The sequence below is a fragment of the Morchella importuna genome, assembly GCF_003444635.1.
Source record: "Morchella importuna strain M04M26 chromosome Unknown Morimp01GS030, whole genome shotgun sequence".
NCBI lineage: Eukaryota > Fungi > Ascomycota > Pezizomycetes > Pezizales > Morchellaceae > Morchella > Morchella importuna.
This window is the reverse complement of record NW_025763427.1, coordinates 535,413-552,170: the sequence shown is the minus strand read 5'-3', so window position 1 is coordinate 552,170 and position 16,758 is coordinate 535,413. Positions and strand designations below refer to the sequence as shown.

At 46.2% G+C, this 16,758-nt stretch overlaps 5 protein-coding genes across 5 annotated transcripts; 4 read left to right on the top strand and 1 right to left on the bottom strand.

Annotated features, from left to right (window-relative positions):
• Positions 1–74: 74 nt before the first annotated feature.
• On the top strand, positions 75–706 carry LAJ45_08616 (uncharacterized protein; the record flags this gene model as incomplete). The annotated part of the gene is made up of 3 exons (XM_046118165.1): positions 75–422; positions 487–590; positions 661–706. The coding sequence occupies 3 exons, from the start codon at positions 75–77 to the stop codon at positions 704–706; spliced, it is 498 nt and encodes a 165-aa protein (XP_045968763.1).
• A 2,939-nt stretch (positions 707–3,645) lies between these two features.
• LAJ45_08615 (uncharacterized protein) lies at positions 3,646–4,368 on the bottom strand (the record flags this gene model as incomplete). Its single annotated transcript, XM_046118164.1, has 2 exons — positions 3,646–3,819; positions 3,949–4,368. 2 exons carry the CDS (start codon positions 4,366–4,368, stop codon positions 3,646–3,648), a joined length of 594 nt encoding a protein of 197 aa, XP_045968762.1.
• A 1,196-nt stretch (positions 4,369–5,564) lies between these two features.
• On the top strand, positions 5,565–6,680 carry LAJ45_08614 (uncharacterized protein; the record flags this gene model as incomplete). The annotated part of the gene is made up of 1 exon (XM_046118163.1): positions 5,565–6,680. The coding sequence occupies one exon, from the start codon at positions 5,565–5,567 to the stop codon at positions 6,678–6,680; it is 1,116 nt and encodes a 371-aa protein (XP_045968761.1).
• A 2,899-nt stretch (positions 6,681–9,579) lies between these two features.
• Positions 9,580–11,772, top strand: LAJ45_08613 (uncharacterized protein; the record flags this gene model as incomplete). Its single annotated transcript, XM_046118162.1, has 11 exons — positions 9,580–9,744; positions 9,885–9,900; positions 9,967–10,150; positions 10,207–10,209; positions 10,289–10,306; positions 10,378–10,477; positions 10,626–10,671; positions 10,738–10,744; positions 10,809–11,053; positions 11,110–11,444; positions 11,494–11,772. The coding sequence occupies 11 exons, from the start codon at positions 9,580–9,582 to the stop codon at positions 11,770–11,772; spliced, it is 1,398 nt and encodes a 465-aa protein (XP_045968760.1).
• Positions 11,773–12,298: 526 nt separating this feature from the next.
• Positions 12,299–13,285, top strand: LAJ45_08612 (uncharacterized protein; the record flags this gene model as incomplete). The annotated part of the gene is made up of 4 exons (XM_046118161.1): positions 12,299–12,527; positions 12,584–12,927; positions 12,985–13,138; positions 13,200–13,285. 4 exons carry the CDS (start codon positions 12,299–12,301, stop codon positions 13,283–13,285), a joined length of 813 nt encoding a protein of 270 aa, XP_045968759.1.
• Positions 13,286–16,758: the final 3,473 nt, after the last annotated feature.

The following is a 16,758-nucleotide window of genomic DNA, read 5'->3' as shown; positions in this document are numbered from 1 at the left end:
CAACCCCTCCAGAGACTCCATATCACGAACACCCTCTCCCGTCAATTAAATTAAAAACAACGAGAAAAGAAACCATGGCCTATCGTTTTATTATTCCCTCTATCACCGCTATTGGTATTTTATCCCATGATCTCTCCAACCCCAAGAGGTCCCTCTTTATCCACCCAATGCGCTGTGAAACCGTCACCGCATGGCCCTCCCTCACCAGCATAGGACTAGGATCCAGCAAACCCCAACCAGAGCCATATGAACGAGCACGGGGAGGAGCAACAGCAACACAAACGCAGCAATCGACGTTTTCGCCGATGCTTTATAGACAGGTTTCAACCGGATCCTTTCTAGGGCTCGTGGCAGGATTTGCGGTAGGAAAGTTTAGCAAAAGCATTGGGCTTGTTCTCGGCAGTTTGCTGCTACTAATTGAGGTCTGAGCACTGTATACGGTCGTGTTTTGAATGGGCAGCATCCTAATGACGACGAGGACAACAGTTTCTGGCCTCAAGAGGGCTGCATGTAGTCCCATACAGTTGGCTACAAAAGCTCACAAATAAAGTGGACGTGAAAGGACTAGTAACGAAGAATATGGCGTTCAAGTATGTGCCCTTGATGTATCACCCCTCAAGATTCGGTTTTTAAAACTAATATTCACTAATGTTTGTGAAGGGCATCTTTTGGGGCTAGTTTTGCAATTGCGGCGCTTTACAACTAGATGGAGGCTAGAAACTGGCTGATGAATTTTCCTTGCTTATTCTTTACCTTTTGGGAGCTCTTTGGTCTTGTCCCATAATGCTACCTGGCTACCTATATTCCCTTTCTTCCCTTGTTTGTCTAGTCTAGGAGCCATCACTATGGGCATTAATGGTCCAAGTTACTGGGAGCTCACTATCGATCTTTAGCTCTTCTCTGGCTATATCTTAGATGTAATTTCTGAAAAGTCCTGTGTGCTGGGTCGTTTGTTTGTGAAACTACATGCATCTCCACACATATACGTAGTATACCGGCATACCGTGCAACACAACTCTTGTAAGGCACACGACGTTCTGATCTCGAGGTTACCAATACCACAAAGAGCCAATAAATGGCGTGTCTGTGATCGTTTTTATACCGATGCCTTTAAATATCTCACAAAAGCTAAAACGGGTTTCCGGGTGGAAACCCAGTTGAATCAATGGTTGTATTTAGACTCGGGTGAGATTAGGAGTGTATTACCTCGTAACTCCACTCTTTATTTTCATCTTTAATTCATAGGAGCTTTCAGCCTTACTTCGATCATAAGCCAGCAAGTTTATAATATATCTTTACCGTCACCAACAATAATAACTTCTAAGCAGATATTATGATCTCTTGGGAAATAGTTATAGCTAGTTTATACGCTTCTCACTCGCTAGAAGAGATTAGGGCTGGTAGGTGATAAACTGTATACAGAGCTGTATAAAAACATCTGTCTACTCATTTCAGGCATCAGTCACAGCAAACCTCTTGCCTTCAATGACGAGAAGTTCACGGTGCTTAGGAGTAGGTTAGAGACAGATCTGAGTGGGTGACTACTTGTACCGAGCGGTGTGAATTAAATATAGAAGATCTAAATGCTCAATTTGTATCACTGGCCTGGAAACCCTAAAAGCCACAAACACTGCTAGAAGCCGACGATACCTATACGTATTTACATACATGTACTTGCAGATATGATTCTAGCGCCGCAAGATCTTAAGATTCGTCAAGGGTACTGCGGCCCGAGTCAATTAGCGTTGGCTACGCAGGACTTATGCATGGCGATCTTCTAATCCCAGTTGAGAGATATTATCAGCACACAAGTCAGACAAGCTGGCAAGGTCGACAACGACTTATAGCAGCACGGAGTGTAAGTTGCAATTAATAGAAATACCCGGTTAGAATATAACTTGAGAAAACTAAAGAAGAAAGCTTAGTATAATATGCCGTCTTTGATTGATATAGATCGACCATTTATACCAACTCTCATGAGAAATTGGTGAAGATCATGGATGTAGGTAGAAGGGCATGCAGGCCACACGAAGGTATTGGAATTTGGAACTTAAAATTAACATGGGTATAACCATAGCTCGAAATAGTACTCTATTTACGGAACTACTCTTTAAGGCCATCTCTTTTCTGCTATATATGGGTGATTTATCAAGAATAAACATACCCGATCTGACGAGATCTATAGCTAGAACAGATGCTAAAAGAGAAATTACATTACATAATTAAAAGCAGATCAAAGAGCTTCGTATGCTACAGTTGGCAGGCACTGAATATACAAGTATATGTACATGTATCAGCTGATTCTTGTGGTAATTAGACTCACCCTCTCGATTCCTCCAACCCGCCTCTGGCTAATATACCTTCACAGGTTCCCTTGGGGTGTCAATGATCAACATGCATGTTTCTATTTCTGTCACCCAAAATCCAAAGCTCATATAGCCGAAAGAGATGCCTTTTGTTTAGCATCGTTTAAACGTATTTGAAACCGATGAAGACCATAGGTATATAAGGACTAGACTGAAAATCCATAACCGAATATGGAAGGTTGTGATAGATGCCGGTCTCCAATATCTGCCCCATCCACGCAATAATTACGCAGATTTGATAGGATATATAGTATAATAAAAAAAAAGGCGCCATGCTGGATTGTAGGTAAGTTATTTACTATCCATTCGTCTAAATTGACGTGTCATAGAGTAGCACTCGGTGTTCCGATTTCCCGCATGCTGTAACAGGAGGAAAAGATTCCCAACAGATGGCATAGACAGCAATATAAGTGATAACAAAGTAGATTTGTATTCTGACAGAGCGGGGGTGTTGTGCTCCTGTCGGTTGGTGACTGGGGGCCGCCGGAATTTTGACAAATCTCGAGTGATATCACATGATTGAGAATCTTGATTTAATTAATTCATTCATGTGTGTGGGTGGGGGTCATTTTAGTGTTAGATGTGATGATAAAGCATATTTAAATCGCTTGATATTCATATCTAGTACTGTATTTGTATGTAATTATAAAGGATACATGCATTAGCCGGTGAGCGCTGGGCGACTAGGACGGTCCATCTTGAGAGGCCACTCGATACTTGAGTACTTGAGTGAACACCGTCTGAGGTGAAGAGAGCTGAGCTTTCTGGAATGCAGTTCTCTTCCTTAGAGAATCACTCTAGCCTATATCGCCTCTATTGGTTATCACTAATATAGACGAAACCCTGAGCACAACATGAAAACGTATATGCATGTAATTAAACTATTGGCTACACTTTCTTCCTAACGTCGCCAGCTAGGTAGAAAGGTAAGAGACAATACAGCTTTGCTCTTCTTTCTCTCGATTGCTCGCTCATGTCGGTTAGCTGAGATTCCTGGAGGAGAAACGTGTCTCCCTGGATGCTAAAGTAATGCCGAGAGGAAAAACAGCTTCACTACCAATAGCATGGAATTGAGAGAAAGTATATATTTAGTTAGGGTGAGATGGAATGTACATATCGAAAGAAAATGCGAACCGAAGAAGAAATAAAACAGAACGACCCTGGGATAACAGAAAATCCCATTCTACTAGTAAGACAACCATCTCATAAGCTACCTTCCGTAGCTAGCTTAAAGAGTTATAGCCCTTAGAACATTCTCGAAGAGTCCTGAGTTCCCCCTCTACAAAAAGCTCTTGCTCTTCTGATTATAAGCTCTTTGATCTCTGAGCCACTGTCGGTACTGCTTCAGCGACCCAATTTTCTCGCCATAGTAGTCCGGGACGGGGTTACTGAACGACTGGAAGCTGGGGTCGACGCGGTTCTTCTTGATGTGCTGCAGGAATTCTTTTTCTCTCTACATTATATAGAAGCATTAAATTAGTACCGGACTTAGTCCAAAGAAAAGAAAGAAAACTCCCTGGTACCGCTTGTCTTAAACTAGGATTGTGTACAGAAAGTTACTGTGAGTAGATTGCCAACATACCTCCTCGATAGCACCTAGATTCTTCTTATTCATGATTCCGAACGCTGAGCTCCCTAGCACGGGCCCTGCCAGCCACCCTGCGGCACCACAACTAATCGTCGCCAGCCCAAACATGATCAATGGATCCATGCCCATGATCATCTGCGTCGGGTCGATCTCTTTGTTTGCCAGATACCCAACCCCCGCACTAGTGCCGAGCAACGAGCTGAAGATGCTTGAGACGAGGTTGTACCGGCGGCGCACCTTTCGCAGGCGCAGGAACGAGTCCCAGTCTAGGTGTGGGCGGGTGGGTGTTGAGATTGCGGATGTGGCAGTCGCGGAGGAGGGGGAGGTTGTGTTAGCGGTGGTAGAGGCATTGCGCACTGAGAGGCGAAGGCCGACGGAGGCGGCGGAACGCAGGGTTGTGGTCGTGGCGAGCATTGTGTTTGTGGTGAGGTTATGTGGATTGGTGGGGGGGGGGGCGGGGGGAGGTGCAGTACGGGTGGTGATTAGATGTGAGGTGATTTTGAAAATTGAATTGTCGAGTTGCCGCGCTAGCGGCTATGACGAACTTTTTGACAGGGGAGAGCGCACCAGTAGGATGACTAGGATTTGTCTGGCCTCTGGCACGAGCATGTAATCACTCGAACGGCGGCTTGAGTAATACATAATTTGGAGACTCGGGGCGCAGACGGTAGATAGCATATTGCAATTTCCTCAGCAAGCGGAGGGTCTCTCTCTACTTTAGATACAGCATACTTCCCTGCGCTGGAACGTCAGGCCGATGCCACTCAGTGTAACACGGTACTCCGTGGCTCCGTACGGATACATGTACTCACACAGGTAATCAATCAATCCGGACGGAAATATATATGGTAGTCAAGGTGGCTGCATGTATGTGTTTATTATTGTGGCCGAGGTTCACAAACCCCATGTCTTTGACTACAAACTAAGGGTAGGAGAGGATTTGTCCATCTGACTGTTCAGTGCTATACGGGCCCATAGATGGATGTAAGCACGAATACTCTAAGCACTTTGTGTATATACTAAGTATGTAGGCATTTACATAACTCCTACTCTTAAATGTTGTTTCCTACATGCTTCTCCACCACTTGAAATTAACCTCCCCAGAGAGGTATTTGGCAACGTGAAGAATTATCACCAACTCATGCTTCATGATTGAGCCACAAAATACTCTCCAGCGGTGACTCGCAATTGAATTGAGCAGCTTCAAGTTCCCGTATTCCTAACGGTAATAAGTATAACTTCACCCAAGTACCCAGGAACAGCGGTTTCCCGTTGCAATCAATTCATACGGTAGATAATCCGTATTTGAAAGCAGCGGCCGGGGTCGGGGGGTTTCCTGTAAGGCTGTAACCCAGTAGAAGCTGTAGGAGCTGTGGGCACGTGTTCTCTCGGCCGTGTGAATTATCCCGGCGCCACAATTAGCCCGATGAACCGGCTCTCCGCGCCCCAAGTCCCAAGCTGGGAGACAACATCCACCAAAAAAAGTCTGTACTGTCACCGCCGCTACCAACGCTACTACACCTTCCGCGCCCAAACGTCTGCCCGATTCATTATAGTATCACCGTCAGTAAAGCGCCTAGCGCACGTATATAACGAGAATACCGCCCACGATGTCCTCAACTCATTACGACCCGGTAGACACCAGCTTCTCCAATCTTTCGCTCACAGCCATCCGCCTGCTTGACCATTATACACCCTCGTTTCTCACATCTCAGAAAAGTCCAGATATGGCCATTCCTTCAATCACCTCCGACGGCCCAGCGCCCGGCAACATCCTCTACTTGGCGTACGGCTCCAATCTCGATGCCGGCGTTTTCCAGGGCCGCCGTGGCATCAAGCCTCTCAGCGCAACGGTGGTTACAGTTCCCAGCCTTACTCTCGTCTTTGATCTCCCCGGCATTGCCTATATTGAACCTTGCTTTGCCAATGTTCGCACCCGAAAGGTCAACGCCCCCAGTGAGAAGCAGCCATTGGTGGCAGAAGAAGGACTAGAAGATATGGAGGCTACCGTTGTTTTATCCAAGCTCTCCGAAGGCCGTTACCGGGATTCTGAGGATCCCAACGACGATGTGGATGCACCGGCACTCATGGGCGTTGTTTATGAAGTGACACCAGAAGACTATGCGACAATAATCGCGACTGAGGGCGGCGGCGCATCTTACGCCGATGTCACAGTCGACTGCATCTCCATCGATGGGAAGTCATTGAAAGCACACACGCTGCTAGCCCCAACGACCAAGACACGGCCGAACAGCGGAGCCCAAGCATCTGCCCGTTACCTCAACATCATCTCGTCCGGTGCAGAGCAGCATGGGCTGCCAGAGTCGTATCGGAGCTGGTTGGCGCGGTTCCGGCCATACCGCGTTACGACGCTGCGGCAGAGGGTTGGTTGCGTTCTATTTGTTGCGATGTGGGCCCCAGCGGTGATGGTAACGTTCGCCGTTTCGAGGTGGTGCTCGGGAAGCCATAAGTCGTGGGCTATCAAGATTAGTGAGAGTGTCTTTGGTGGAATGTGGTCGAGCTATGATCGGCTCTTCAAGCCATATTTTGGGGACGGGGAGAGGACGGAGGGGGAGAAGGAAAAGGAAGTGGATGAGGAGAAAACGGCGCTAAGTGAGCCCGAAAAGACGCACAGAGTCGAGGATATGTTCGTGACTGCTATGGGCGGCGAGACAAATATGGAGAGCTCTGTGGCGAGCTTGTCAGCTAGTTGGGATAAGCTTTAAAGTGAGGGAAACAAACAAACAAAAATCAACATTGCTATACATAGGGAGGGTGTACGGAGTTGGTGAATTAGGTGGGGTTTCATTTTATTTCTTAAACATATATTATACATACCCATTTGAGAATGCTTTTTTCTCTTTTTTATTTTTGCGTTAAATGCTAGGTAGTTTGTCTGCATTCTTAGAATTGAAATCAGATAGCCGTCTTTATGTTGAATGTAATTGCTGTTAGGAGCCGAGGTGGTGTGGTATGAGCTTTTTATATACTTGAAAATCATATTAGAAAAGTATGGTGTGTTGAGTAGCCCTGATGGCGTGACACAGGATAGACGATGTGTAATTGCCGAGTGATAGTTAGTGATCACAACAAATATTATGGTCTTAGACTAGCACTGGTGTTGGCGCGCATCACTTTGCCAGGGCTTTGTTTGGCACATGCGAAAAGAACGGTAGATAAACGGCGAGATAAAAATAGAATGATTTAGGGCCCGTTCGGACAACCTTAGATTATTTCTTCGGATTATTGGGCAGACTGGATTATCAGGTAGCGGAAAAGATAATCATAATACCCATAATAAGTGGATAATCTACATGTCGGGATAATGTTAGCTCTCAGAATATCTGTGTTGTGTGGGAATAATTACCTCTGGAGGTGATTGTTTTCTTGGCGGATTATTGGGATAATCAGGAGTTCCAAATGTTGGATTATTCATTTGCACGAACTGCATAGATTATTGTTATAATCCAAAAGTTGATAATCCGTCGTATTATCGCCAATAATCTAGATTATTGGGTTGTCCGAACGGGCCCTTAATGTGATTATCAAATTTTTTTGATTTAATTCATTAAGTGATTATGAGACTCTACCAGCTATAAAAATGTGTCAAAAATGTGTCGAAAATATGTATATAAAATAATAACTATTTATTGTGCCCAAAATAGCCTGTGGTGTTGTGTTATATGCATCGAATAATGCATCAAAAATGCATCGGAAATGCATTGAAAATGCATTCCAGTCCGTAAAGACTTTAATTCCCAATTCTGTGTAATGGGAGCCTCGTCTAAATAAGAATAGGGCAAGATAAAATAAAGATAGCCGTGCAAGATAGGAACGAGCTTGCAGGTTATTCAAAAATACAGTCGCTAGAACTCAATAATCTTTAAAGGCTTGAAAAGGTAAGTTACTTATCAAAATTTCCAGTATTTTCTAACAGAATTAGTTATCAAAAATTATAAAAGAACATGGGATCCTCCCCCAGAACATATACAACATGGACGAGAAAGCCTTTTTGATGGGGCGATCTTCGCTGGTGAGAGTAATATGTCGTCGGGGAAAGAAACGGAACTTCAAGACACCGGGGGGGGGTCAAAGAGAGCTTATTACCGTAATTGAGACGGTTTCAGCGATCGGAAACTTGAATGTGACAGCACCGACAATAATATATATAGATGAAGCACATTATGCAGGTTGGCACGCTTTAGTCAAAGCTGGTGACAAAGCATTTTTTAGCTTCTCCCAAAAGGATTGGACCAATAATGAAATTGGTTTAAGCTATTTAGAAAGCAATTTTGAGCGTAATACGGTCAAACAGTATATTATTAATCAGCTCAATTAAGCTTAATGGTTCTAATTGCTTTTAGGGCGGCGAGGCAGACTACTGTTTGACGCATAACATAATCCCCCTCTGCCTACCGGCACACTCTACAGCGGTGGGTATTAAGTCATCGGACGGCCTAGCCACAATTTTGCCTGCAAACGCGTATTTTGGTGGCGTTCTGTCTGATCACTTATTACCCACCGCTGTACAGCCGCTGGACGTTTGTTTATTTGGACCTCTTCAGCGTAATTACGGTGATGTGTTGGATGATTGGCTGCAAGACGGCAACGCAGGCATTCATAAGGGAACCTTTTACTCGTATAATAACCCTAACCCTATTCCGAAAACACGAATACTTACTGGTATTTTAGTCTCTTAGTAGGGGCCAGAAACCTCACATACACTAAAAAAAACATACAAAGTGCTTTTGCTGCCACTGGCATTATTCTCTTAAACCCACGAGCTGTTCTACAACAAAAAATAACAAATCTGGTCCAAAAAGTCAAGTCTCGGCGCCGCGCACACATAGACATGGAAACACCATTGCTGTTCGCTCACGCCGTACTTTTGCTCTCCTCAAAAATGACACCCCCAAAAGCAAATCTCTAGTGAAGGGAATGGTGGAGAAACTGGCAATATCAGCGACAGAGAATGCAGCTCAAGTACTGTCGTTCACGGGGTATTGGCGGGTACTGGGTGTTGGCGGATAAGCCTAAAAAGAGACAGCCAAGCCAATTTTTGGCTTCAATCCGCCAACACCCAGTATCCGCCAATACCCCGTGAACGACAGTAGTTGTGTTACAGCAAGAGCTTGACTATCTGCGCGGGGAGCATAAAGCTTCTGCTGATTCTCAAAAAGTCAATGGTAGGAGTGTTTTATCTAAAGCATTGGTAGTAACTACGGACGATGTCATTAGGTTGCGCGAGCAAGCAGAAGAAAAGAAAAAGACAAAGCCACAAAGAAAGCTGAAGCCGGAGAATTCAAGATCGCAAAATCTGCAGCAAAGGCAGCGAGTGCTTCCGCGACGAGACGCCGAGCCCGCCGAGTCCACTCACCTGTTATTGAGGAGGACGAGGTAGAAACTGATGAAATAAATTATAGTCATGAGACATCACTGCACCTATTAGTACAAACAATGTAATTAGAAAGTATTTTTTGAGGGGCAGTAGCCGCCACTCCTAACTTACAGATTGTGGTAATGATATTTTTTCTTCTTTTCCGTTGAGGTCGCGCGCGCGCAGTTACCCAGTGAAAATGGTTACACGGTGAAATACGTTATACAAGTACCCTGTATTTCCACTTTATGTTAGGAGCATTCTTGACACCAGTCTCCAAGCCACCCAACTTGGCCCTAACCCTTGACACCACGCCCGACACCAGTGGCGTAGCGCCACGCACCAAAGATCGCTTAAGTGACACATTCCACCAGCGAGTATATAGGCGCCGTGTCCCCCCGAGAATTGACAAGGTTCTCCATCTCCTCTACAACTATAGTCCTCACCTACTGACGGCGGATCCTGTCTGATGGTTCTGTTTGCAGTAATTTGCCCTTGGCGTCCAAAACCTAACTCTTTTATTGGCCTCAAATCCCTGACCGCCATCAGACAGGATCCACCTTCACCCCGTGAGTGACTGTACTGTCAAGGACCGTCTAGTCTCTGACTTTTAACACTCGCTGATAATATGGAAGCTCTACAACCACAACCCGACTTTCTCGCTATGGCAGCCGATATGAATACTGTTGCTCGCGCCCATGCCTCGATGGCTATCAACCTCGAAAGAATGCAAAACATCCCAGTCTTCAATCAGGGAGCAGAGATTCTTGAAGCCATCAGGCAAGGTTTTAAGGCGGTCAACAGTCCTTTCCATGCAATGTAAGTTCATTCGGTAGTAACTCTCCACCGATATCCATCTGATTTTGGTCATCTAGCGAGTACAATTCGGTTGCTCGTCACGTCAACGGTCACGCGAACCATTCCACGACGCCTCTGACTTTCCTGAGAACTGGGCAGCTCTCGCCGCCATGAACTGTTAGTTTCCACACCAAGGAGGTCGTTTGGTCTATTGTGATGACTTGCTGATTCATCGCTGTTTGAAATAGCGAACGAAATCAATCAGCGTTATCTAATCCATCTCATCTGGAATGGAGGAAATCCAGCGAGGAGCGAAGCGACAAGCGACACGACCCAGCGCTTAAGCTGGTGTCGAGAAATCCACGAGAGGGGGCGCCAGCCCCCTATATGATTCCCTGGCAGATTTCTGGCACCAGACACCATGCCTAAGAATTCACGCAGTGAGATTCAGTTTCTATGTAAGGATTGAGACACCGTTCTCAATGTTACGTTCAAGCCTCGGGTTGAACCCTTACCCTTGACACCTACGCCACATACCCAGGGTATGGTGCCACACACGCAAGCGCGGCCATACACACAGTAGCGCTTACCCGGCATGACCGTGGCAGGTTATAGGTGCGTGTCCCGCCTTCTGACCAAGAAGCGCCTTCTCCTTTATAATTCACACGCAGGACGAAAGGACGATCAATATGTCTAATCGCTCACTGGGACGCAACGTCCACATCTACGATGCAAGCGATCCGACAGGCCCGGTTCTTGGGGGCCTCATTCTTACTAACGGTGTGACAAACGTCAACCTCTACTCGATGGTGGATATCATCCTCATCCTTAGTAGTATCTATCATCTACAAGATGCAGGTGGCAGCCAGGTTGACAGGGATGATCATCCGCTGCAGCCCGGTAATTACTATGTTGTCACTGATGGTGAGTTTCCTCCACATCTACATCAGATAGTGAAGCAGGTGCTGAGTTATCAACAGGTTCGATCTCGATCAACAATGAGATTTGCCTTACCCGTACCATTTCTCTGGGTACTGGTACTCTAGTCGCATCCTTTAGGAATGCCGTCCGCGACCGGGATCGTCGGTGCGTTATCACTGGGGAAGAGGCGGTCAATGCCGATCTTGGCGAATGGGGTGGCTTCGAGGCTGCCCACATCTTTCCGCTGGCCTACGAACACGACTGGAAGTATGATCGCTGGATTACCATCGACTCGACTGATGGAAGATCCATCAACTCGGTCCAGAATGGCATACTGCTCAGATCTGACATTCATGTCCTGTTTGATAGGTACAATGTGTCCATCAACCCTGACGTATGGCAGCGCCCGTCCCGAGGGATGATTAATGGCTGATTTTTGTTAGGATGACTATAAAATCGTCTGTTTCCTCAGGGATTCGAAGGGTATAGCTGGGAAACATCTTGACCAACGGCTCCGTGACGATCCTCGTAGGCCAGTCGACGAGCTGTTGCGCTGGCATTTCAGACAGGCTGTCCTGGCTAATGTGAGGCTCGTAGGTGAGCCTATATTCGAGGTTGATTTCCCACCGGGTTCTGACATGATTGGTGAGATTCTCAGCGGTCCTAAGGCTGGGGAGAGGATGGAATACGAGCTTTTCAGTCGTTTGGTTGGAGTCACGTGAAGTGGCGGACAAGGCCTTTGTACTCTAATAATTAATTCTTAATGTCTATTATTAACGGAGTGCGACCGAGTGAATTCACATGATATTTATCTAATCCATCAGATCTATTTATATTATTATGGAATCGGGGGTACGGGGGCTTGCCCGTGTATAGGAGAGAGCGCTAGCGATCGTTTATGTATATAGCAGTCACGGAACGGTATATAGAGAGCACCAAGGAGGCCTGTGGTGCCAGAAGAGAACAGAGTATGATTCCCTCTGTTCTCTGGCACCAGGAACCAGTAAGGAATATACGCAGCACTTCCACTTTATGCTAGGACTTTTCCTGGCGCCAGACTCAAAAGTACGTTAAAGCCACCGCATTTAACCCTAGCCCTTGACACCAACGCCTGACACCAAGGCGTAGCGCCACGCACCGGGTGTCACAAGAACCAGTCCCGATTAGGGAGTAATTCATTACCCGGCCGTCTCGCGATACGGTATGCGGGCAGAAAGCTCCATCTCCCTTACAACTACCCTTACGATCATGTCTAATCGCTCACTGGGACGCAACGTCTACATCTACGATGCAAGCGATCCCACAGGCCCGGTTCTCGGGGGCCTCGTTCTTAACAGCGGCGTGACTAACGCCAACTTCTACTCGATGGTGGATATCATCCTTAGTAGTATCTATCATCTACAAGATGCAGGTGGCAGCCAGGTTGACAGGGATGATCATCCGCTGCAGCCCGGTAATTACTACGTTGTCACTGATGGTGAGTTTCCTCCACGTCTACATCAGATAGTGAAGCAGGTGCTGAGTTATCAACAGGTTCGATCTCGATCAACAATGAGATTTGCCTTACCCGTACCATTTCTCTTGGTACTGGTACTCGAGTTGCATCCTTTAGGAATGCCGTCCGCGACCGGGATCGTCGGTGCATTATCACGGGGAAAGAGGCTGTCAATGCCGATCTTGGCAGCTGGAGGGGCTTCGAGGCTGCCCACATCTTTCCGCTGGCCTACGAACACAACTGGATCATGGACGAGTATGACCGCTGGATTACCATTGAGTCGACTGACGGAGGATCCATAAACTCGGTCCAGAATGGGATGTTGCTAAGAGCGGACATTCACGGCATGTTTGATGGCTATGAGGTGTCGATCAATCCTGATGTATGGATTCCTTTTTTCTCTTGAAGAGCCATAAGTGCCTAATTCGTGTTGCATTAGGATGGCTACAAGATCGTGTGTTTCCTCAGGGATGGAGATGGTATTGCCGGCAGGCATCTCGATCAACGGTTCCGTGACGATCCTCGTAGGCCTGTCGACCAACTGTTGCGCTGGCATTTCAGACAGGCTGTCTTGGCTAATATGAGGCTCGTAGGTGAGCCTATATTCGAGGTTGATTTCCCACCGGGTTCTGACATGATTGGTGAAATCCTCAGCGGTCCTAAGGCTGGGGAGAGGATGGAGTACGAGCTGTTTAGTCGTCTGGCGGGAGTCACGTGAGCTGGAGGACAAGCCTTTGTAATTAATTAATAATTAATTCTAATGTCTATTATTAACGAAGTCTTATTACTGAATTTATTTGTGAGCAAGGGGGTGTGGGGGCGAAGCCCTACAGAGGAGTGGAGTGCAACTAACTACTAATATTTTAGTTATCAGATTTATCTAATCCATCTGATCAGCTGAGGAAAAAGGGGGCGCAGCCCTGTATAGGAGGGGGCACTTAGCGACCGTCGACAAACGCCAGCAGGTGGGTGTCGAGAAATCTGCCAGGGTGCTGTCAAGCACCTCTATGTTTCCCCTGGCAGATTTCTGGCACCAGACACCAGCCTAAGATATTCATGCAAGTGACTATCATTTCTATCAACGCCGCCAGTGGTTCGAAGAGGGGGAATGGGGCGGAGCCCCTGTATATTCAGTCATACATTATCGGTATCACCAATTAGTGAGAGTGACTATGGTGCGCACACTCTTAAAGGTGACACGGCGGTATCTGGAAGTGGAACAATCGTGAACTCCAAGGCCAATGAGAGGGCTTATTCCTAGCCACTTTGCTGTATTCCTGCCGCAATTCACTTTTGAGGGTATAATACTGTTCCGCCTTGCTCAGTCTTGGCGCTTTTTACATACAAAAATATGTACACAATTTCAACCTCTGATAACTTTACAGCCCAGACAGATATCAAGAATCTGCAATGACAAAACTAAACTTCATCACTAGTACTAGAGTTCTATCATTACACTTTTTTTTAATACCATTTTTCGTTGCAAAGTTATCAACCATTGGCATTTCGTCGCGATCCGCTACCTTTAAGAGTGGGCGCACCATACCCTAACTAGGAAACTCGGACAAGAGCAGCAAGAAGAAAAATTAATGCAATTTTTGAAATGGATCCGTGACACTCGTTGCAAGTGTGTGGCAACGGTGTCAAGAGTCAGGGTTCCAGTGTAGGATTGAGTCTGGTGCCTCAAATCCCCCTAGTATAGAGCTGATATACTGCGTATATCTTAGGCTGGGGCCCTGGCAGATTTCTAAGCACCCGCGATCTCGCGGCTGTGACGGTCGCTAAGCGCCCGTACCCCCTCCCTCTCAACTGATCTGATCGATTAGATAAATTGCTGACTAATACCACTCTCACTCTTACTACATATACATGTAGTATACATCCGCTCCACTACATCCAGGGGCCCCGCCCCGTACCCCCTCTTCGAGAAATAGAAGATTAAGGCTCTGTTCGGACGGACGTCAATACCATGGTATTCACCCCGAGTAGGAAGGTGTGTAAGTCAATGTAGTATTTTAGTGTTCTGATGGCCCAAATTATTAGTTTTGATACCATGAATACGCCACAAAATACCATGGTTTTAACAAATACCTCTGGAGGTATTTATTTCCCGTTGTCTTGTATCTTCATGCCTCTAGTAACCCAACAATATCTCAACTCCATCCGAACGCTTCCCCCTTTGGCGAATACTTGGTTTTATCCCTTAAACTGCCGGAATTTTCACTGCTTTTTAGCGCTGGCGATCGCCCCAAGCAGGAAACCAGGACTCCCGGAAGAGGTTGATACAGGTCACAACGCTTCACGGCTAGATCTAGAGAGGTGCTAGTGATACCCAGAGCGGCATTAGCAACAAATGAAATCTTGATGTAGTAATACTACTGCCCACTATGGCTGACCATTCGTACCTTGAACACAGAGGAGGGGATCTCAGGGCATGATACCATGCAACCAAATTTACCACAGTATTGAATACCACGTCCGTCCGAACAGAGCCTAGAAGAACTTTATTAGACCAGCTTGCCCATCAGCGAGCGTTGCCCGCTATTTTACCCGCTACCCCAGGATGCAACGGTTGCCACCCACCAAAGTTTGGTGGACGTTGTTGGCCGGGTTCTAATTTCGTCTTCGGCTTCACGACGATTCGAATGACAAAATGAATAAAATCTTATTTATTGCCAGGGAGGAATCAAACTGAAACTTGTCTGACGATACCGACGGATGATAATGAAAACAGAAAGGAAAACAGCGAGCTAGCCATGAGGTCGTTCCGCTGAGAACACCTTTACAAAGGGATTGTCCACGTTATCACGTGCTGTGCTGACTAATACACGACAAATCACTTTACAGCAAATGTGCCCAACAACGTTCGCTGATGGGCAACTTTTTTTATGTAGTTTATTGATTCGAGGTACAAAGCTTGCATGCAGTCTTGGACTATGGCATAGCTCACTGATGAGCAAGCTAGTTTATTATCTATATTTATAATCAACTACAAGTACATATATCTTTCTCGATCGCAACCGTAAAACATCATAAAGGAACTTAATTACCTCGCTCATTCACACTTGTGCTCACACCTTCACCAACGCTCTGGGACCTCTATCTCAGTCGCGCAGAGAAAAGTGGCCGTCTCAGTCTCGAAACAAATCCGAGCTTCAACAATTTACTCCATAGTCATAACGATACCGATAAATCTTTTCAACTGACTCCGACGAGATCCAATGTTGCCGACAACAGGCAGACCGTACGCCCGGAGTATGGCTCGAGAAGCTATGGGGGGTAGGTGTGTAAACTTCGGCGTTTTTTTAAAGAATCGGCCAATCAAACTTATAGAAATTGGCCATAATGGTACTAGCGCCTAGACTAACCCTGGCATTTTCTCAGATTCCCACACAAACGAAATTCCTCTGAAGTTGACACACCCGCCCTCTAGGCCTTCTCGCGCCATAGTTGGTTGATTTCGTTCGCTATTTCAAACAGCGATCAATCAGCAGCGTCATCATACCAAACCAAACGACCTCCTTGGAGGCGTCAAGGAATGGGTCACGTGACCGTTGATGTGCCGAGCAACGAACTGTAGAAACAGGGGTCTAAAAGCAGGGTTTCTGTGGCTGGGCAAGCCAATAGGACTCCTCCCATATTTCTACAATAATCTTACCGCAAGCTGTACTCGCTAGATGATCAAAATCAGATGGATATCGGTGGAGCGGAATTACTACCGATTGAACTTACATTGAATCGAAACGATTGTTGACCGCCTCAAAACCTTCGCAGATATGACCTAGCCTATTTTTGCCTGTATGATATCACTGCCGACTTCGAAGGCCTGCCGGCTGTGACCTTCAACTCCATCAACCCAGACAGAGCAGCGGAAGGTAAACTCAAGAAGTAAAAAAGCCAACAGACAGCGGAAGGTAAGTATTATTCCATCAATTAACTTGAAGAACTTTGGTAACTACTAATAGAACTTTGAGTACCGGGTTTTAAAATACTTGTTAGGATTGAGACAAAATTCACTACTAGCAGAAAGTGAGCGGATTCTATCAAGGGGATGGGAATATGCGCGCCGAGACTAATTGCTTTCGTTCAGTACTGGTGCGAGGTGGGAATTGAGGTATCAGAGGTTGATGAATAGGGAATCTGCTGCTACAGGAATCTGAAGGTGAGCGGCTCCTGTCAAACAGACTGGAATGCGCTGAGACTAATTGCTTTT